At 38.6% G+C, this 23,360-nt stretch overlaps 1 protein-coding gene across 3 annotated transcripts; it reads left to right on the top strand.

Annotated features, from left to right (window-relative positions):
- The first annotated feature begins 1,762 nt into the window (after positions 1 to 1,762).
- agpat3 (1-acylglycerol-3-phosphate O-acyltransferase 3) lies at positions 1,763 to 22,171 on the top strand. Of its 3 annotated transcripts, none has more exons than XM_059342741.1 (10): positions 1,763 to 1,967; positions 12,387 to 12,444; positions 12,625 to 12,852; positions 13,180 to 13,349; positions 13,498 to 13,659; positions 15,119 to 15,272; positions 15,367 to 15,469; positions 17,582 to 17,657; positions 18,163 to 18,361; positions 18,552 to 22,171. In XM_059342741.1, exons 3-10 carry the CDS (start codon positions 12,675 to 12,677, stop codon positions 18,641 to 18,643), a joined length of 1,134 nt encoding a protein of 377 aa, XP_059198724.1. In that variant the 5' UTR covers positions 1,763 to 1,967; positions 12,387 to 12,444; positions 12,625 to 12,674; the 3' UTR covers positions 18,644 to 22,171. The 3 variants fall into 3 exon arrangements, with proteins under 3 accessions (XP_059198724.1, XP_059198726.1, XP_059198725.1); XM_059342743.1 differs by lacking the exon at positions 1,763 to 1,967 and adding an exon at positions 3,241 to 3,321; XM_059342742.1 differs by lacking the exon at positions 1,763 to 1,967 and adding an exon at positions 10,006 to 10,125.
- Positions 22,172 to 23,360: the final 1,189 nt, after the last annotated feature.

Here is a 23,360-nt window from a genome sequence, read left to right as displayed (position 1 = left end):
GTCTTTTTTAAAATTGTGTGTCATTTTTGGTCATTTTGTGTCTTTTTTTGGTCATTTTAATACTGCCTCCAGCGGCCCCCAGGTAATTTGAGTTTGAGACCCCTGATCTAAGGTAACCTAAATTAGAAACTCCAGGTTCTGTGATGAAAGAGAATTGATTACTTTGTGATAGTGACTGGTTCATGTTTAAGACATTAAAGTTCAGAAAGATAACATGCCATATGTTATCAGCAGACATACCAGATTTGTCACAGAAGAGGCCTCAGGGGCTTATGCATACAAGTTTCTGATCCCTCAGTTGTCTGTTTCCAACTCGTGCTGCAGCTATCCAAAGGCACCAGCAGAGGGCTAAAGAGGTCTGAAGTTGAACAAACATGTACACCTATTCAGGGAACTAAATTATTTTAATGTCATACTACTGGCTGTGTGAGGTTGAGTTGTGGAAGAAAATAAGTTAATGCCTTGTGCATCACTACACATGAAAAAAAAAAGATTTTTCAGACATTGAGTTCTAATTTTTTTAAAAAGTATATTTTAAAATGAATGTTTTAGAATAATTCCCTTTTCAGAAAAGGAAGCACTAAAAGAATTGAACAACCTCTGCCACAAATTATAGGTGACTAATAATAGACTTTTATTAGATTATCATGTTTCAGATTATGCAATGTTACTTCTAGATAACAATTTGCAATTTATGGTGTACATGTTTTAGATACTGCTGATTCAGTTTCTCTTTCTGAGACAAAGGATATTTATAATATCCAATTTAACTCATAAGAACTCATACCCAGTTATCCTTAAAGGATGTGTTCAATAAGTGAACCACATAGAACACATTTCTGATGTTTAAAAAAAAATAAAAAAATACTACCCCTAAATGTCAAAGATCTGTGATGTGACATGAACGTTACATTGGGCGTTTAAGTTATTTATGTTTATAATATTTCTTATTCTAAAATAAAAAACTAGACACATTTTCTGCTTACAGAGACATAAATTTGCCTTTTTCTTTGCATCTCCACAACAGATATCAAAATTGTGACATTAATAGTGCTGTTTAACAATAATCTGTTTGTCAGATTTGTTTTCAAGTAACAAAATAATAATAAATCAATAATAAATAAAAACAAATAACCCTTTGACTTTTTGTTTGCATCTCCATAACATATATCAGAATTGTGACTTTAATTTGTTCAGGAAATATGGTCAGAACAAGTTAAATGCAATAAAGGACACACTATTAATGGATAAGAATTGTTAAATGGGTTTAAACTTAGCGTCTTACCAAAAAATATGCTTTTTGAAATTAGATACTTTTTCACATTTCTGTTTCCAGTCACACATATATTCTGGAGAAGTCACTTCTTATCACAGTCACATGACCACCACACCAGGGTGTTGAGTATACGTCACTTAGGGACTGAATGAGTTAAGGTGAAGCATAAAGCTGAATATGGGAGATTATAAAAGATTTAAAGTGTTTGTTACACTGGTGTCACCATGGGTTCTTATGAGTTAAATAGAAAAATAATTGAAGCAATAACCCGCTCCATGAATTAATTGATTCTAACTGGTCAGAGGGAATCAGTTAATTGTCAATTTCAGTAAATATACTTATTTAATACTATATTTTTTAAAAACCTTCTAGTATATGAATGGGCACGTCCGAGGCTGCTGCTGCCTATTGTTTAAAAAGATTGTGTATTTTAATTATTCCTGAGGATGAATGAGGGGCCGAACCGGATGTAGGGCATGCCACCTTCAGATGGGCTTTGAGGAAATGGGGGCTTTAACAGACAAACAATAGCGCTCTTGCAAATCGCATTAACTCAAGTCATTTTTATTGCGTTTCAGGAAACGGACGAAGCAAGAGGGACTCTTCAGTCCATTTATTTTACGTCCCTGAAGGCAAGGAAGCAACGAAAAAGTATCACAAAATCTACCGACTCCCAAGTGAATAATTCCAGGTAAGAGTCCCGTTACTGACACCGACTGCTACCGTTAGCTGGCTAACTAGCATAGCGAGACATTACATGTTACAGGTCAGTTGACTCTTTACAGATAATGTGTGTTAGGACACATTTGACACTCATTTTCAATAGATCTACCTGCTAACCGACGCCACCCTCCTCCACAAACATAATCATTACCCTAGCTACTAAGCTACACCGGTTTCGTTAACTCAGCATGCTAGCCGCTCCGCTAGCAGCCACTCTGTCCTTGTGCAGCTCACTAACACCAGGTTCAGGCTTCTCTGTCAGCTAGCCTTTACTTATCTGCTGTCTCCGATAACAATAGTGGAATAGAATAGATGCTTTTATTTTGTGGTGTGAACATGTGCGAATGATCTGTGTTTGCAACTTTGAGTTGACGGCGCAGCTAGCTTAAGTTGGGGCCGCTGTCATGACATGTGTCAGAGATCAGCCCAGTCACAGGTTGGACTGATGGGGCATGCTGGCTAGTTGGTTGTTTAGCATGTTGAGCTAGCCATGCCGCACTAACAAGTCCACGAGTGGTTTTACTCAGGGGCCATGCTGCTGCAAAACAAAGCCGGGTAACGCTGTATATACTGAAGTAACACATAGTGTGGCATGCTAGAGACGATAGAAATAATGTCGATGACTTTATTGGATTTGTAAAGCAACTTGATGGGCTTCATTTAGAGTGATAAACATCCAGCTGATCCAGTATTACTTCAAGTACTGTGGTTGAGGACGACTGACTCTGTGAGCAACTGGACCTTAACCCCTTAATCCCCAGAGCCCACTCCCTCATCCCCAATCCCTCCCTTCCCTCTTATTTTGTCCCTTCCTGTCTGTTTGTATGTGTCTTATCTTCCTTTTATTCCATTTTATTATTTATTTATTTATTTTCTATTTTTTTAATTATTATTTTCTCATATATGGTTATCTTCATTTATTTGTTTATTTTCTATTGGTTTTGTTTTTGTATATTTTGACTATATAATTTTGGTGTTTATATTTATCTTGTTCCTGCCTAGTCTATGAATGTATTGGATAATCTGATGTGTGCTCTGACAGCTGATATAATTATGCATCCAAGGAAAATCCAATAAAAATAATTTTGAAAGATAGAAATAATGAGACTGGGTTCATTTAAAAACCGCTATAGTGTGAGCAGTCTGTGTCTGCTGTACGTCATGTGAAGCAGCTGGCTCCGGGTTGACCTGCGTAATGTCGTACCACACATCAGACGTTGGGTTACTGGAGTTCATTCAAGTCTGCGGCTCTTTTAGCCAGTACCAACTTTAGGCTTGAACCTTAATCTTACCCAACGAAGCGAGCAGCACGTGCTTGACAGGCAAGTAAAGCTATCGTGTTAGTTTCTCACTATTGTTGCTGTCTGTAGCTTAAAAGATGCCTACTGGTGATCATAATAATGCTTGTGCTTTGTGCTAGAGGCAGCTGTATTCTCACTGTCCACATAGTTAAATCAGACTACAGGCTTATTTGGATTGTCCATTGATACAGCGATTTGCTTGATTGTGCAATAATGTTTAATGTGAATATGTTTATTGACTCATTGGTTCCACGTTTATATTGTAGAGCCTCTTGATAGGTGTGCCAGCATGCAACAGATCTTGACAGGGAGATGTGTTCACTGTTTTAGTGCATGACTTTGCTAGTGATGAATGGTAATTGTTATAAATTATTAGTTAATATGCGATGTGTGTATCATTTTCAGTAATCTGATAAGTGACTATGACAAATAGCCACTTATCTAAATTGCAAACAGTTAATTTTCTGTTGAGAGAATTACTACTTGAGTGTCTAATCTTTTCAGTACTGGTGGAAATCACAATTTAATCCTGCTGACCACACTGACTCCTAATGACAATTTCTCAGTAATTCAGATAACAGCTATAGCAAACACTAATTATGATTATGATATACAATTAAGAAAGAGAACATCTAACTTCTTTCTTGCCAACAAGGGGTAATCAATTATTTCCATTCCTTCAGGTGTACCTCCAATGTACATGTACATGTGTGTCTAACTAATTACTAACTAATTATTATGTCTAGGCCCCATAAACCTGTGCTTACAGAAATTATGTAATACTAATTAGATATGTATGTGTTGCAATGGTGGGTGAAATAAAGGAACTACCTAAAAACCTCTAGGTTGTATTTCTGAATCATAAATATCCTAAAAATACACTTTTTAATTGAGAAAACTGTTGGTTCAAAGTCTAGTGATAGGACTGTTTACACATGGCAACCTCTTAAACTTTTTATCAGCCGAAGTATTGCCCTGTAGGACTTTGAGACATACCTGAATTGATAAGCCTTAATCTGAGATGTGCCATCACTGCTGGTGATGCCACATTACTATGTATACCTTTTTTTAAACCTTGTAATCATTGTGACTGTCTGGTTGAATTTGAACGTTATACTCTACTTACAGCGTTTATACTCAAAGAGTCAATTTTACCCATCAACCCCCCCACCCCCCTTTGCCATTAGTCCCATTCGAATTTGCTGACTACAGCAAGAACTACCGTTATATACCCTTGAGTCTTATCAGTAATCACTTCGTGCTATGGCTACACCCTTTTAAAATGTTTTAACCATGTTGAAGAGATGCAAGGCCATTCTATGCCAGCTTTATCTTTATTTGTTAGGTACTGTCTCTCCTTTCTGAGATAGCCTTTTGTTTAGACTTTGCATGGCGTATTTGACTAAGTGATAATTTTGGTTTATTTTATAAACTGTGAAATCCAACATTGCCAGGAACTGGGATTTGACCTGTCCAAGTGCAACATAGTGCTCCTGGTGTATTTTCATCTGTCAATAATGGCCCCAATAAGAAGTAAGGCTTTACACTCGGCCACACATACTTGGCTTAAAGAACAACTGTAAAACTGAAGCTGCTATTGAGTATTTAGCACTACAGTTACTCTATGTGCAGGGTTAAGAACACTTCATGCTTTGAAGCATGAATGACCTTCATTGTCAAGCTATCACAATGTATTTTTTTTTTATCTGTGTTTATATTTAGCTTTAACACCCAGTTGCAAGGCCTCAGGACTGTACTCTAACCTTTGACCTATTTGCTTCAGTAAATGCTGGAGTTCATTTCAGCATCTCTCTGCCAGCTTGTCTGAACCACATTTGACAACACTAGCTCTATGTGGGTACCTCAAGGCTTTTGTTGCCTTGTCCACTAGCCCCGTTTGCCATCTCTGTGTGGCTGAGCAATGCAGATCTGTTGTAAAAAAATTCTTTACCCTTTGGTACTGTCAAGAAGACAGAAAAAGCAAGGATGACCATAGATGACTTTATTTCTCTTTATTGATATATTTTCCGATATAGCATTGTTTCTAGTAATTCAATAAATGAATAGCCTAAATAAATTGTCCATATGAAATAACCTCCTGTTAAAGCTTATTTTTCTATCTTCCATACTCCATGTAAGCAAAACAACACCTTAGTGGTTTCGTTCCTTCTTCGCTCTCATGTGCAAGGATCAGAATGTAAAATATTTCCAAATGACATAAATATTACCATAATGCAGTTTGGCTGCTGGTTGTTTGACATATGATATAAAGAAATATGTACAATAGACATTTTAAAAAATTAGCATATATATATATATATATATATATAACAAAACTAATTTTGTTTTAAGGAGTCTATTGGTCCTCTCTTGGAAGTTGTTTCCTTTGACTAATGCTAGGTGTCAATAACAGGTGGCCAATGGCACAAGGAATTCAACATTATGATTGGTTCCTTTAGCGTAACAGATGCCTCTCTGCTAACTCAACCCTGGTAGGGGAGAGCCCAGCCTCCTTCTTTGTTAATGTTAATGAAATGTGACATATCCAGGGTGCCCATAGCCTGCTAATAAGGCCTAATCTGATCCATTGGATTAGAGGATGGGAATGCATGTAAGACCTTGCTTACAGTACGTGTGTGTCTCCTTCCTTTCAGAAGTGAGCCATTTTTCAGTCTTCATTAGTGGACTCTATTTGCACTTGCTCTTGATTAAGATCCATTCTTATTTTAATTTTTCGTATGATATGAAATTCTTTGCTTCTCAGTAAAGTCTTGTGCAGATTAGTCAGCTCGTCCAACAGGTTCTGGCTGTGTTCTTGCTCTCATCATCATAATCTCTCTCTTTCCTTATCATGGCGATGAAGCAGGACAGCCTGTGACTATCCACTGCTCTCTGCAGGACTTTTCTTTGTTGTTTTTAAATTTCTGGCTTTGATTTGGTGTGATACCAGGAGCCAAAATGCTGAACCAGAGTGCTGTGATGATCTTTACTGGGATCTGTGGGGCATTGGTGTTGATGGCAATGGCCTACTATGTCTACTGGTAAGTTAAATGTTAGAGAGGTGGTTTAACTGGGCAAGCACAGGCCCTATCTGCTTTATTAGAACTTGTAAAAAGAGATAGAAGGCGGCATAGCACTTTAGTGCTCAATTTTTTTTGCAGAGGAAATGGGAGCGCAAACCTTTGCAAGCCAAATTAAGTTTGTAGAATTAAAATTACTTGACAAAGGTGCAGCGCCTGCCCCGAGGTGGCTGGAGTTTGCCAATATTTATCTGGTGTTTTTTAATGTACATTAATAGTCCTTTCTTGTATGAAACCCCCAGCAAGCAGTGGTTATTTGCTGGCATAGATGTGTTCAGGTATTGTAGAGCAGAATCAGCTGTCCAGCCTTAAGCAGCTTTAACTCGGTCATTGTATCTAATCTTTGTGGGTTTACAGGTGGGCTTTTATTTTGCTCTTTTCATGGTCTAAACCAGTTTGTTACTCTGAAAGTCTTTTATTCCAGCTTTATTATACGAGGTTATTGAAACTTCAATGCAAGACTAATGTGGGCTTAACTAAAGAACACCGGAAGTTTGATTTAACCACCATGATAACTTGTTTTCTTTGATATTGTATTGAGCAATCTCTGCTGACTTGGCAATGTCAACAGTGAAAGATGCAGATGAATGATGGTGTCATTGTTGAGCCGGGTGGGGTCCGTCTTATGGGCTATTTCTATAAATGTACTATAGTATAACTGATGTGTTTTGAATACAAAATTTAACATTCAAAATATAACAAAGTATTCTGTTTACTTAAATGTTCAAATTAGTTCAAATTAATTGTCTTTTACTTTGCACACGTTCAGTTGCATCTGCAAAGTCTGTCTGTCTACCGTTAATAAATCAGGATTGTTACTTTTTTAAGCATGCAGTGAATGCCATTAGAGCCACCACAAACCCACGCCCACCATGTTAACCTGAATAGTTAAAATGGAGCAGTGATCCAATCAATTACACTTTAGCTAAGCAACACAGAATTTTTTTACCTGGTGACCTCAGAAAGCCAATAGAGCAACAATTACATTTGCATAGTTATTTGGATGTTTGTAAAAAGACATTGTAGTAGTCAATTCAAATTGTGTTTGGTAAAGGTCATAATGAATGAAGAAAATACCCTTTATAATCCTTCATAGGACCTTTAGCTGTCCCATATTGCAGGCAGGCTGCCGCTATTGGTCAGTATTTCCTTATTGCAGTGAAGTTAGTATGGTGGTATGTCATCCAAAAATTAAAAAAAATAATTCATTGTATAGAAAATGCAGATTTTTAGATAATTTTGAAATGGTGTAACCCACACACTCTTTTTTCCACAAAGTAATTGTCTTGGTTACAGCTGTTAGAGAACCAAATTAAAGCCTCCCTTATTACATATGCTTATGTTATGCATCTATCCATCATAATGGTCCAGAAATCTAGTATTGTATCGCTCTGAACAATGTTATAGTCAAGAATCTTATAGATTAAAACTGTCGTGTAAAGGGAAGTCCCATTTTAGCACCAGTGGTGTTGACACCCCCAACCTTTAAATACATTCTGTTCAGCAGTCAGTCTGATTCATTGACACAGGGCAAACAGCCTGGTACTTTCAGAAGAGTTTCACCAAACATAAATTATGACAGTTGGACTATTACGTCCCAACTATGACAAATGGACAATTGATTTGTTAACTCTTCCCTAGCATTAACCTTTTCAGGCAAGAGAAACAACAGACTTTCTTAAATAAGGACTGTCCCCAAAACAGAATTGTCAGAGCAGACTCAAAGTCTGCACCTAAACAATGAGGGGTCTTCTTCATTATCTTGATTTGTCATGTGCTTGTGGTTCATTGGCTCCTTCTCGTCTGTAGATACTAAAAATCCTTATCATAACCGAAGTTTCTGTCTTGCTGGACTGATGACATCAGTGTCAGACTGGATGGCAGTAGAGAAGGTTGTACCGGCGACTGGTTCAGAAGTCTTCTATGCAAACTTCAAGCAATCGGAACAGCCGACAAGCATGAGTTGCCCTGACCTGACCTGACTTTCCTGCCTTTTTTGCACTGCTTCCCATTTCTATTATCCTTCTTTACTTCCAGTTTTGTGGTTTGGACATTTTTAGATGAGACTCGTGTTGTTATTGCTCCTGAATTGCTCTGTGTACAGCATTGTGGCTAAGAAAAGAGTGATTAGATAACCAAATGTGAGTAGACTTCAGGTCTGCTCCACTAATGACTCGAATCATCGATCTTTAGAGGGCAGCACTTGAGTCAAACTGAAGAAAAGAGGAACATAATGTAGTTGTGCAGCAAATATGTTAATATAGTTAGACTAACATTCCCTTGAGACCTTGGTTGGCGATTTACTCCTAATTCTCAAAGCAAATATGATGAGTGCTGCTTGTTTGTTGCATTTTGCAACGCAAGGTAACTTTTGGAGGTGGCATTAATGCACACAGTCAGTGCTAAGATCTTTGCTCTAGGCATTGTGAATAAAAGCCTCCATTTCAATTTGAGTGAGAATGTGTGGCTGTTACAGGTTGTATGAATGAATTTAGTGAGACCGAAGAGAATGTGGAGGACAATGAGAACAAAGGTCATATGTTTGGAAATCTCTCTGTCTGAGCTCTCTTATAGAGTTCCTGCTTGTTGCCATAGCAAAAGTTAGTCGGGCAACATCTACATTGACTGCTTGTGGCCAAACAACTCAGGTTGACTATAAAACACGTTTGCAGTTGCTATCGACAAAAAAATGAAACCATCAGCTGATTGTTGAGGGGGGGGGGGGGAGAAGTTTCACCCTAAAATTCCAACCAAAGCACTACATCACACATAGATTAAATTCCTACATTTAATGAACAGTAGCCTACAGTATTGCTGTATTCAAAGGGAAGGCTGAAGCACATAGGGAGAGAATACAGAGCAAGGACCAGAGCAGACTTGTACCAACATATTTTCTTATGTGGATAATAGGTATCATAGCAACCAGGTGCAACCAAAGCATCTCAGCTGCCAAAAACCTGTGCCTCCAAAGTTGCTCAGGGGCACTCCCAGCTCAGGTGTTTTTAGAAAGACCATCAGGTGTTTTTAGCAAGGAATAAAATGCTTTGGTAGACATACGACCTTATGAAAGTAACCTAAGCATTTTTTCGACTAATGAGGATTTGGTAGAGAAATGCGTCCAACCAACCAACCAACCAGAACTCTGCCCTAAATCACATGCAAACCCCAACACATGCATGCATGTTTCATGTCAACATAATATAATAAATACATCTCAAATCCTTGGGGCTTATCTTTAAACCAATACAATAGATTATACTCAATTTACTGATGAACAGTGTTAGTTGCAGTTGAATAGGTTGAGTCACTTTCTCTCTAGACTTCCCTTTTTATTGTCCATAGCACTTTTACCCACTTCTGTTCATTATCAACATGCTGACTGAAACCAAATCACATGTGCCAATTGCTGCACTTTGTCGTTATTACACGCTGTCCTGTTTGATTATTCAGTGTTGTAGCCTACTGCCCTTCCAAAAAAAGTAAGAGCCACATGTGATATGTGCAATAGTGAAACTTTACCCCTCCAAGTCACTCTCTCCCAGTAGGAACAAAGGTCATATCTGTAACATAATGCAGGGACGACTGTGGATGTTTGGACTGATGGTCTGATCCATCAGGCGATAAATGACACTCATACACATGTGACAGCATTTCATCACTTCTGTGTGTCCTAATCACAGAGATTTAGAAGCATTTTAACTATCGCTTGCCCAACGGACTGAGCTGAAGTTCTATGGATGTGCATGTAAGATTTAATTTACTTCACACCTAGGCCTCTTTGTTAGTCTCTGTGTTGAATGCTAGACGTGTATTTAGATATGTGGCATAAGTTGAAATTGCTTGCTTTGCTCTATACTGAGAGAGTACTTTAAAGAATATCATATGGACTTAAGGTAAAAGATTTCTGCAAATATATTTGAATTGCTTGAAAAATAAGGCCTCTTGGATTTCTGGTCATTTATATTTAGAGGCATTTCAAATGATTCGTGAGGATAGATAAACAACTCTGGTTACTATGCTTTTGGCTGTTTTAAAAATTTAGTCACCGTCATCTATTTGTGTTTGTTGTATCTAGTTGCACTTGTGAAAAGAAACAGTGTAAGACAATAATTAAAGCAACAAGAAAGCATTCATTACAGACTCTGTATGAACAAGACAGAGTCTGTGGTTAGAGACCATTATGTCACTGTGATACGCAGGCACACAATGTTTCCGTCTCTCCCTTGTTATCTAGCATGCAGGCTGTTGTTCTAAAAAGCACCAGACGGCCTCTTTTTTGCTGGTTTGCTGACACAGTTGTATCAGTGAATGCAGGTGACTGTACATATGTTGGTGTTTGCCAGCACTGCAAAGTTAATCATAGAATAAAACAAAACGTTATCGTCCATAATGAATTGCACTTTGAGGGCAATATTGATGCTTTACTTTGAAAGGGCTGTTCAAATACTCCCTATTAACATGTACATAGTTTGACTTAACCAGTCTTTTTATTGAGGTAGTTTCAGACGTGATCCTTATTTTGTGTTTTTATCTGATGAGAAGTATGTACATTTTGTGTACTAAAGATATTTGCAGAAACCGGAAGGCATTTTTGCATATTTATTGAATCATTTATTGGTCAGCTACTCTGATGTTGATATTTGATGCTTTCACGTAAAAAAGAAAGTTGGAATGTAAAACGCAGCAGGTGGAAGCCCAGTTGGCAGTCCTGACAGCTCCTCAGATCGCCGCACAGATCTGCAAAAGGACGACTCAGATTAGAAATGTTTCTGAGAACGGATTTAAACTGGCTTGACCCACACTTTAATGGGCTTTGCTGCAGATGTTGGGAACAATCCATTCAAGGCCGGGTGGCCTGTGGTCATCCTCATTGGTACCTATCGATAGTAAATGTCGATTCAAACAAAAATGCTTAATATTTTGTGAACAATGTTAAAGTGATAATCAAATCTCTGGCCTGAAAAAAGTAAGATATTTTCTCACAAAGCTTCATGTAATGGGTGTCTGGCCTTACTTTGACACCATACAAGCTGTATAAACATGTGGTGGCTGCATAACACTGATCCATCTTTTTCCCTATATCTGCTGTCAAACCGTTCCAAGGATGCTTTGCACGAACACAGAAACATCCTGGATAGTACCCCAGTCTGTTGCCGTGCTAATAGTCAGAAGAACACAGTTGCATCCTTACCTAGAGGCAATTAAATGTTTCCAGTTCACTTGAGTTAAATGTGTTTGACCTGTTGGAGAAAACTGGAGCACCCGAAGGAAACACCCATAAGCACAGACAGAAACCTAAACTCTTCATGGGCATCAGGTCCGGCATTGTGTGCAGCAGCATTGGTGATAAACAGTACACTACGGGCCGCAACTAATAATTAATTGTGGTCTTTTATTGTTTTGTCAAACTCCTACTGACCGCTTAAAAATCCATTGATTGGCTGTGGTAGCAGCCCTTTCTATTACATTAGACATCTTTGACACAATGAAAACATGAGGAATGTGACAAGAATTAGTAGTTGCAGTGACCCTAAACTAAGCTCTACTCTTTCAAATATGTATGTTATAGTGTGACTAAATGTAACTGACTGTATTCAGATTCAAATGTGGGGTTCTGTGTAGCCTAAAATGTGGAATGTCTTTCTTCTGTCTCACAGCCTTTGTGACAGGGCAGACTCCAAAATAAGGACACACACAAAAAACATAAACTCAGAAAAAATGACATATTGCTTTGACAAAGAGCGTGGATAAACACAGCTATAATGGCATATTCCTTAACAAGGCGTGTGCCACAGTTGGACCTATCATCTGTCTTCTTCATGTTAAATTGCTGCCCACACTAAGAACCATAGAAGCTCTTTCTGACAGTCTTGTCATTAAGTAATACAGTTAAACCTGTTGGATGAAACATGCACTTCTTTAAATGTTACTGTAATGACACTTTGCTGCAGCCTTTTACGTCACTCCTGCCTCCTAGCTCAACCTCTGTTCTTCTGTCCCCATCAGGACTGTATTACTGGCTGACGGACCGTGCAAACGAGGCTTGTAAAAGGATCCCACCGTGGTAAGAAACACTGCTATTTGTTTTAAAAATCTGAAAGCATGGTTGCCTGCAAAACAACAGGCTTAAACAGGCCTCATCCATTTGTCTAAACTGATCCATCACTCTCTAATTGTCTGCCAAACTCCCATCCCATTCATTTATCCTCCTCCTTTGTCTGCTCTGTTCCTGCCCTACTCTCAGGTTGGTCGTAGTGTATAGAGAGCCTACTCAGCTCTCTGGGCTCCTCAGCCATGGCTCTGCTGGCCTACCTGAAGAGCCTGTTCATCCTGCAGTTGCTGATGGGCTTTGTGTTTGTGGTGAGCGGCCTCATCATAAACTTCATTCAGCTCTGCACCTGCATCCTCTGGCCGATCAACAAACAGCTCTATCGCAGAATCAACTGCCGACTCTCCTACTCCCTCTGGAGTCGTGAGTACATTTGTTGTTGATCAATATTTTTCTTTAATGCAAACACCAAATTTAACAGGAAGTATGTCATCACACTTGACCTGACCACTGGCTGCATTCATGTCTATTATTTCACTAATGCAGGTTTAATGAACTAGGATACAGTCAATCAGACATTACATTTACACTGCAAAAAGCTCTGATGTTTTTGCTTTACTGTCATTTTGAGCTACTATTTTAAAACATGAATCACTTTTATATAAATCACAAACTGAGGAGCAAACCTGATATTTAGTTAGAGGGAAATGCCTTGACGTTCTGATATAATGTGCTGTCGTCTCTCCACAGAGCTGGTGATGCTGCTGGAGTGGTGGTCGGGCACAGAATGCACACTATACACCGACCAAGCTACGGTGGACAAGTTTGGCAAAGAGCATGTCATCACCATCCTCAACCACAACTATGAGATCGACTTCCTGTGTGGCTGGACCATGTGTGAAAGATATGGCATCCTAGGGGTCAGTAATGTAGCGAAATTTACTCTTTATTTATTAATTTAGTATTCAGTTGCTTGTGAACTTCAGATCTACTCTGAATGACAAGATTGGAGATGATGAGTAATCCAAGCTGCATCATTATGAACATCTACCTGTCCCCTCTTTCTAGAGTTCAAAAGTGCTAGCCAAACATGAGCTACTGAAGGTTCCTCTGATTGGCTGGACCTGGTACTTCCTAGAAATAGTCTTCTGCAAAAGAAGGTGGGAGGAGGACCGAAAGACTGTCTTCAAAGGACTGAGCAGGCTCAAAGACTATCCTGAATATATGTGGGTAGGTACACATTAGACATGCTGTTTGTCTGCATCCTGGTTTCAGTGAAATAGTAAGTTGTGTCTAAGGTTTTGCACTTATGTTCCTCATTTCATGCTACTACACATCCATTTGCACAAATACATAATATAATTTGTATAATACAAATACATTTTTGCAATTGGTTGACTCAAGGTATGACTGTTTCCATCTTGGGTTGGAAATGTGGAGAAAGTGGCAAACTTATTTACTTTAGTTATGTACAACATGGTTCTTATTTTTGAAACCTATTAGTCTGTTTTCATCATTATACTACTAAGCTATATTCCTAGATCTCAGAGCACTGAGAAGTTACTAAAAAAAGGTCCTACAGGCCAAGAAATGAGCAGTGGTAGGCCTGGGCAAAATTACAGTATTAGCCATCAAAACAGTATAGAATACATTGCATATATTTTTCGATATCATTTATATAGCATATATATATATATATATATATATATATATATATATATATATATATATATATATATATATATATATATATATATATATATATATATATAGCCCAGGCCTAAATAATCGGACCACTTCATGTTATAATAATCTCTCATTGCACAAGAAAACTGTGTGAGCTCAACCACAGCAAGTTCAGTCGGTCAAAGTTCAGCCATTAACTTGGCCTGTAAGTGATTTACTTTAAGCAGACATAACTGATTCATTTTTCTTTACTAAGCTAGGATTAAAAAAAGAAAAGAAAAAACTGAAATTATTCTTGAACCATTTAATATCAGCTCTTTAAGTTTTAATTGGGAAACAAAACATGAGGAACTCCAGATGCTGCCCTCTCACCCACTTTCTCTTACATGAATAGAAACCGTGCAGATTGAACACACAAGTTCTCTGAGTGCACCAGCTGTATTTAAAATTTCTCAACAGGGAGGGCATGTGTTATTATTTCTCTCTGAAAACTCTGTGCACAGTGGAAGGTCCAGTTCAAACAGTCCAAGGAGGCTTTTTACTTTGCTTTGCAAGGAAAAACGTCTCTTTAAACAAGCAAGTGGCTTACATTCATTGCGTCTTACCTGGTGGCAGCAGGTGTTGCTGTTTGTTGTGCACCTTTTTTACTGAAGGTGTAAAGCAGATTTTCACCCTGACACAACCAGTTCACCAGCCCAGATTAAGCAGATCAGCAGCTGATCTAATTACCCTTTAAGTCAAGCATCAGGCCACTGCTGTTGACATAGCTCTTATGTGTTAGATAAACAAACCAAACACACTGTTTTGGTATGGAAAATTGTCATCACCTGCTTACTGAGATAGAGCCTTTATTTCAGTGTAGTCTTACATTAAGGGGAACTTGATCTGTAATTCAACCAAGCAGAAGTAGGGTAGTGGATGGGGAAAAGAAAGGAGGTCACCTCAAGTCTGCGTCTTTTTTATAGGTGTGTGTAAGTGTAACACAGCTCGTCTCCCTCCACAGTTCCTGCTGTATTGCGAGGGCACCCGCTTCACAGAGACGAAGCACCAAATCAGTATGCAGGTTGCAGAGAGTAAAGGCCTGCCCAAGCTCAAATACCACCTCCTGCCCCGAACCAAAGGGTTCACCACCACACTGCAGTGTCTTAAAGGCACAGGTAATGTGTTCAGACACACACATATAGTTCAGGCTCAATTCACATAACACGTATGAGCCTCTCATTCTCAATCAGGTTTGTTTGTTTCTTACAGTAAGCGCTGTGTATGATGTGACCCTAAACTTCAAAGACAACCAAACTCCCACCCTCCTGGGCATCGTCAACGGCAAGAAATACAAAGCCGACATGAGCGTGAGGTGAGTGCCACTGATACCCTCCATTTACTCCACAATCATCAGTTATTGTAATAATGATGCATTACACTGCCAGCTGTACTGGATTTCATCAAGTGGAAAACGATGAATGTATTTTAAAGCTTTTGGCTCCCGACCAACTGCATTTTTGTCCCGTAACAATGAAAGGGACAGCGAGAGCGTTGAAAGTGTTGGCCAATCTCCCAGCACGTTTATGGTTTCAGAACAATAACTCTAATGGTCAGGACACTCCTGCTGAGTAAAGAGCTGGGGCTGTTCATGCTGAAATGGCTGGGGAAAGCATGTCTTTTGTCCTGACAGCAAAACTTAATTAGAGAAAATAGTGTTACTTCAATTTACTCAGTTTAAAAAAAGAAACTAGGTGAAGGAGAATAGTGGAGGACACATTTTTTTTATAGTTTGCGGTGACATGACTGATTAGCCTTGCCTCAGTTAATACACATTCCAGTGAATTTAAGATATCAATCAGAACAAAAACAGACAATCTATTGTGCAGAGTGGATGAGAGTTTAATGCTTGGGAGCCACCTGGTGGTGAGAAACCGGCCACAAGTCATGTACTGTTATCAACAGCAAGATTTTACATCTTATTGTCCATGATTTTCATTTTCTTTCATGCAGTGTTAAAGTCAAACCTCCTCATGTGTTACTCTGATAATTCTAGTTTTTTTTTTTTTAATTAAGTGCAGTGACTAAAAATTTCAGAATATGTTATATGTATTGTATGTGTACTTTACTACAGTATTTCCACTTTACGGTACTTTGTACTTCTACCCAACTACATTTCAGAGGGACTATGATCATTTTTTACTCCACTACATATATTTTGATACATTTAGATACTTAATTACTTTGCAGATTCAGATTAATAATACAAAATACAATCAACAAACGCTTTGATGTACCAGCTGCAACAGTATAGCAACAGACACATCAATGCATCAATACTTATAATTAAGTTATATACATTAGACTTAAATAGACAATGCTGCATACTGAGTACCTTCACTTTTGGTATTTTAAGTTGATTTTAACTGTAATACTTTTGTACTTTACTTAACCCCTTCACAGTTTGCTACCTGTCTTAGTGGGGTGTATTTAGGGGGAGCAGGGGATCTTTGGGGGAGATGGCAGGAACAGCAGATACCACAGAGAAGTGGTAAACATCAGAAAGTGTGTATTGCTGAGTACTTTTATCCAACCTGAAATTGATGGACCAATTTCTAGCAATATTGTGGTTTGGTATACCAATATGGTTTACCAATTTTATTACATGGCTTGGGTGTCACAAGTTATCTGACCAAGTCGTACTAAGTCTGTTCCACACATTCATACAGTGTGTGGTGTTTAAAAGAGTTTTAATCAAGTTCCCCATTGGTGGAACCTCTACCAGTTCCTACCAGAGCAGGGGTGTCCCTCTCTACCTTTATTAAAAAAAATAAATAAAAAAACTCCTGAAGACCCAGCTCTTCAGAGAGCATCTTCTCTCCTAGCATCACATGATAATTCTAGTCGTTAACAAATCGTCACTAGCACTTATTGCTGCACTAATGTCTCTTACTGCACTATGCCTTGATTGTACCCTTTTTTTCCTGTAAGTCGCTTTGGATAAAAGCGTCTGACTAAATGTAAGTCCTTGTCAAGAATAATTTTCAAAACTGGAATCATGACCCTCGACATTATGTGTCCTTGGAGAGTAAGTGGTAAAATGGTGTGGTGTGCCAATCCAATTAATCCGGTTTAAGTGCACCTGAATGACCATTGTTATAATGGTCACTCACCTTCATCTCTCTGCACAAAATGTAAATGACCCGCTTCTCTGTATCCCCCATTTCCTTAAAAGTTTTTATTTCTATCTTTGCCATTTCTGCATAATTTGCAGCATAGATCAGCTGAATTCTTGTTCTCACAGGATTTAGGTGTTTTTTAAGTGAAAAAGCAAACTGTCATATCCAGCGCCAGTGTGTTTCCCTTTTTTTATTTTCTCAGTTATTCATAAAATTCTAAATTCTGTCTGTGAAGGTAAAAAACAATCTGTGAATTTTGGCTGAAATGTGTGGTGTTTAACACTATTTTTTTCCTCTTTACCAACCAGGCGGTTTCCTGTGGAGGAGATACCAGATGATGAGAAAGAGTGTGCCATCTGGCTGCACAAGCTCTACCAGGAGAAGGTAAACTGAAGTACACAAATGATTTACAGATGTTTTGATGAGAGGCTTTTGCTGTCTTTTTTTTTTTTTTTTTTTTACCAAATTAGGTGACATGAATAATTCTGTAGTCACTTAATTAAACTCAAGGAATGCACATTCAGACACTGTGACTCACTTGTTGTGCACAGATGAGTTATTACTCTTTGCACTGTTTATATGTTGACTGGACATGTTTTTGATAAGAAAGTGCAAACTTTCTTAATGACCCCAAATGCACCTCTGGCCCTCGAGACCTGATTTGAGGGGTTGGTTCCTAATTAATGGTAACACTCATTTTATGATTGGATGCATCACTTTGTCCTTAATTAATTATGGGGTAGGGGGATTTAGGGAGCGTCCTGTTCTCTCATGTCAAATGAGCCAATAGCATATTTTGAGTCTGCCTTCCAAAGAGTTGCTTGGTAAAACAAAAGTTGATTTGATCAGTTAATTAAGTGCTATTAACTCTTGATCGTTTCCCGCTCAGGATGCCTTACAGGAAATGTACAAAAAGGAAGGCAAGTTCCCCGGACCCACAATAACCCCACGTCGCAGGCCATGGACACTGCTGAACTTCCTGTTCTGGGCCACCCTGCTGCTTTCACCCCTCATTAACTTTGCTTGTGGAGTGGCCGTCAGCGGCTCCCCCCTCCTCATCATTGGCTTTATCCTCTTCCTCATCATAGGTATGTAAACTCTGCACCAGTTACCCTGAGAATAAAAAAACTACATAGGCTTGTGGATTGACAAAAGAGGCAGCAGTTGTTTGACTTTACCTGCAGGAAGAATGAGATGGAGACACAGTGTTGTTTAACATTTGAATCACTGTCCTCACACACTCCTCTCTCTTCTTTCCTCCTTTGTCCTTCTCCCCAGCCTCGATAGCTATCCGCCGCCTCATCGGGGTCACCGAGGTGAAGAAAACAGGCTCCAGTTACGGCAACCCAGAGGCCAAGAAACAAAACTAAAGTGTGTCACCCCCTCTGTGTACGGCCGTTTGTGTACGGTCACCCTGCGGTGACTCACCCCTACCCAAATCCATTCTCCTCCTACTGTTGAGTCAGTTGGCAGGCTGGGGAGGAGACCCAGCTGTGAAAACATAATAGAGACCAGAGTTAGAAATACTAATGGCACTAGAGTGAGAGTGAGCATGGATGGTCTGGGGTCCAAGCTCTCTGGTGTAACACAGAACATAAGGAGGGGGAGATGCAGTACTGTATTCCCCTGCATCTTTCTTAATCCAGCTAGCGACCCACTGTCTTCATCCAAGTCCCATTAAATCCCGGTAACACCCAAGGTTAAGCTCCTAACCTGTCTGACAGCCAGTCAGCCCATTTCCTGCTCTGCTCTAACTACCGCCACTTCCTGTCCGAGTCATCAGCCAATCAGGGAGTGGGGACACGCTTGTTCTTTTTGCCCACAGAACACAAGCCGATCTGCATCTGATCTTTTTAATCTTAACCATCCAGGGGCAGTCCATTTCTGCAACAGCAATCTGTAACATGCAGGACATCTCCCTCCCTTTTTTTCACTAAGTGGGACTTGTAATGGGAACCGGTGCCTTGAGGCCCAGCCTGGTTTCCATCATCTTAAAGGGTCTGTTCACCCAAATCACAAAACCTTGACCAGTTAATGTCTACATAGTTATCCAGCCACCAGGATGGTTTGGGTTTTTATGCCCAGGGTCTGAGATTGCCATCAATGTAGGTGAATGAAAAGCTTGCATCTTATTTGAAAAACTTTGCAGCAGTGCATCTTTCCTAAATAAACGTCTCTGTTATTCTGGATAATTCCTGAACAAGTGAAAAGTGACCATGTTGACACTGTTGGATTATCCAAGTGGTAGGCAAGTTTCTGTAATTTTAAATAAGTCGTGCACCACTACTGACATTCACTTCACCTTCTTTGAATCTGTTGATCTTGGTGAACTGACCTTTTAACATCTTGGCTAGGAAAAGGCTGGTGTCTGCTAAACTACAGCAAGGGCTCCAAATGTGAAAACTGTCCTCGTCAAGGACACCTACCATCTGTTACAGGTCTCATTTGTCGCCCACAGCACCACAACACCCACGGATTCATCTTGACACATTTGATTATTTTTTTCTTCCTATTTTCACTTGCTTTACACAAATAGGCATTCGCATATTGTTCATTTTTACAACATTATTTAACACTTTGTTTCCCCCTAAATGTGATATTAATTAAACCAGCAATCCCAGTCCAAACACTGAAGCAGTGAAGACCAACTGTCTTCATGTAGCCTCGCAGCCATTAGCATATTGTTTTCTGTCTGGATATAAACTGTCGTAGTGATGTTTTAACCTTTGCCTTAAATCAAGCTTGCTCAGGCAACGGATTGCTTATTCGCCACCCCTTTAAAACAGCACCCACCTCTTACCTCTGTTTGAATATTCATCTTCCTCCCGTTACGATGCATGAAGGAGCAGTGTGCATTCATTTGGTTTAATAACCAAAGCAAAGAAAAGTAATTGAAAAACCAATTTTAATGTCTAAAGAGGAAAGCTAGAGTTTGTTAAAGGTATCCTAGTACCTGTTCATAGTTGTTAGTTAAAGAAAGCTTCTTCCACATCGTGTGCACCATTTCACCATTTTTAAATCAGTCATCCCAGAATCGGTTGTTTTTAACAGATTAAATGTTGGCTGCTGCAGTACATGAGTAGATCTCTTCCAGTGTTAAGAGACACATTTCCTGGTTCAACAGTCAAACAGTGGTAGAGACACGGCAGAGGTATTTAGTGTCCTGCTCTCTCCTCTCCTCTCCCCCTTCCCGTGCCACATGTAGACCTAATCACATATTTTTTTGGTTTTCACTCCTCAGCAGCTGTATGTTGTGTACTTTCTCTGTAGACATATTTCAACCCAAACAGATTTCATGCAAGCCTTAAGAGACAGTGCTGCTTAATTTTTGTGTGAAAATGTAGAAAGTGACGAGCCCAGGTGCTAGCGAAGAATTGAAAACTGTTCAAATGTTCTCGAATAGAAGCGAGTTGCTGGGATTAGTTGCCGAGCAGCTCGTTTTAAAGTTCTAACATTAAGAATTAAAAAGAAAAGAAAATGGATAAAACCTCAAAGAGCTCTCTTGGGAATTGATTTATAGTTTTTTACAAGACGAAACTTTGAGTTGCTTTACCTCAAATATCTGTTAAAAGCTTTAGTATCTTGGCCTGTTATCTTTTTCCTCAAGAGATCTGATCACATACCAACGCAGTCCAACTCATCCTGTCACTCAGTAAAAATCATAATCCAAAGCAGAAAGGATGTTGAAACATTCAGACAAGGATTTGGAAAACAACTTTTTACACTGGATGTTTTTTTTATTCAGTAAAGAAATATAACTATCTTGTGGTTGTTGTAATTTTCTGAGGTCTCCAATGGAATTAAATAACATTACAACTTTACTTTTTTAAAGATAATTGAGTTAGTGGCGCCTCTTACGTCAGCTTTTTTGTTTTCTAAGGCTATTTTTATGTTTTCTTCAATTAAGACACTTGAGAATATTAAAGGATTTAATCACAAAACAACTCTTACTCTTCTGACTTATTTGGATCTGTGTGAGTTTCTGTTTGCACAGCAGTTCAGTTACAATGATTATATCTCAGCGTGAATCCAGGATCAGACACAAAACATGTCTCAACTGTTTCCTCCCGTCTTTTCTCATCCATCAGAGGAACCATTTTCACAGAGGCACATCTCCGTCCATCCATCCTCCTTCATTCATCATGACACATCCACAGTTTCCCATTCAGCAACACTATAAAGTCGCACATCTGTTACAGTATGTAGACTGTAAACTGAAAATATGTACATAAGGTAAATGATGAATGTCACATTCACGTTTAGGAATTGTAGAGATGTACGTAGCTGTTATTTTGCAGTAGACCTTTTGAATGACACATTAACCAGTTGTCCATGAAATGTCCCGAGGACATTTTGGATACATAGTCACAGGACGTGTGACCGGATGTTGAGAGACTGTATAAATATGTACATAATGTAAATGATGAGTATGATGTTCACTTTTAGACATGGCAGTGATGCTCTTCTGTTCTTTTGCAATAGTTCGTTTGAATGACGGGCCGTGCGTTCAGGCTACAACCAAATGTACCACTGATGGAAGATTCAAGCAGAGCTGGCCTCCGGGGTGCAGTTTAGAAAAATGATTTGCAAAGGTTTTACCTGACACTAGCTCACCTTTCAGGTTTGAAGCTGTAAATGCCTTCAGTGATGCCTCTCTTCTAATTAAAGCCACAGACTGAAGGCTGAAGTCACAGATGATGCTTATAAAGCATTTTTTCCAACTTTGTAATTAATCATGGTTTCTTACTGTAGTCAATTACTTTTTTGCATGATGTGCACTCCTGCACCGTCACTGAATCGAGTTAATTCTGACTCAGGGACTCTTTTACAGACTGGCAATGCAACAGCTGTGGCATTAACTCTGAATTTGAACCTGAATAAAAAGGCTTTCTGAGGAAGCTGAAAAAGTGTCATTTTTGCTTTTGTTTAATGCTATACTTCACGTTCAAATATCTGGACCTGTTTTCCTAAAAGCCCCCTCGTATGTTTGATATGAATTATTCATGACAAAATAACAAATGTAAATTTGAAAAAAAACAAAAACATCCTTGGGTTTCATTTACAGAGCTTGAGCCATATGGGATTTTTTTAAAGACGCATACCAATTTTTGATTTTTTTTCTTTTAGCTGGAACGAATATAGCTATACTTTTTTTTTTTTTAAATTTTGCGAAGGTTGCTGCCAACAACTTTATTAAATGATTTGAAATTATACCGTATACATTCAATCTGTTACATTATCAACCAACTTTAGAAATTAAAACTGAGAAGATAAAGAATAAATTAAAATAAAGAGCTAAAAGAAAACATCAGTACTGTATATTCAGTATTAGTCAATTGCTGACCATTAAGATAAAGACTAAAAAAATAAAATAGATAGCTAACACAATTTGTAAATCACCCCAAGCAGTGTTTTCTGCATGACATTAATGTAAAAAAAATGATTTTTCATATACCAATATGTCTATTATAGGCCAATATTAATAAATCGGTCATTATTTATTATGAAATAAAAACAAACAACGTAATACCATGAGGACCGTGTGGGTGTGATTTAAGAGAAGAGACTGAAATGTTGAAACTTGGGAAATGATACTCAGCCCTGATTGGTCCATGGAAATACATCACAATCTCTTTTTCCAACTAAGCCCCGCCCACCTCAAAATTGCGAGAAGAGCACAGATTAAAAACAAATACAGAAACATCTCATCTGAAATAACCAAAACCGTTCTTGTTTTTGTTTTAATCGTTATTGTATAAACCAATGCAAGCATCTCCCTGAGCCATGTAGTGCAAAAAATAAAGAGGTAAACCAGAGAAAAATAAATGCTAAGAATACATTGGTGTAAAAAAACCCGACTTTATTCAAAAAAATGCAACGCTAAATCACATACAAACACAGTGTCTTTTATGATGGACTGGATAGGCCATCATTCATTCTTCCCTCTCACATACACAAAGAATATCTCACATTCAAAATTGTATCTCACCCAGACACATTTTTTTAAATCTCTCACATTCACAATTTTCCCTTTCACATACACACATTTTTTGTGAATGTGAGAGATATTCTTTGTGTATGTTAGAG

This window comes from Centropristis striata, chromosome 10, assembly GCF_030273125.1.
Source record: "Centropristis striata isolate RG_2023a ecotype Rhode Island chromosome 10, C.striata_1.0, whole genome shotgun sequence".
NCBI classification, from domain to species: domain Eukaryota; kingdom Metazoa; phylum Chordata; class Actinopteri; order Perciformes; family Serranidae; genus Centropristis; species Centropristis striata.
This window is presented reverse-complemented; position numbering and strand designations above follow the sequence as displayed.

Excerpts from the sequence above, each read along its gene's own strand:
- agpat3 (XM_059342741.1), top strand. The coding sequence starts at position 12,675 with ATGGCTCTGCTGGCCTACCTGAAGAGCCTGTTCATCCTGCAGTTGCTG. Across the intron at positions 13,350-13,497 it reads AAAGATATGGCATCCTAGGG|AGTTCAAAAGTGCTAGCCAA; the intron begins GTCAGTAATGTA and ends CCCTCTTTCTAG. Across the intron at positions 15,273-15,366 it reads GCAGTGTCTTAAAGGCACAG|TAAGCGCTGTGTATGATGTG; the intron begins GTAATGTGTTCA and ends TGTTTCTTACAG.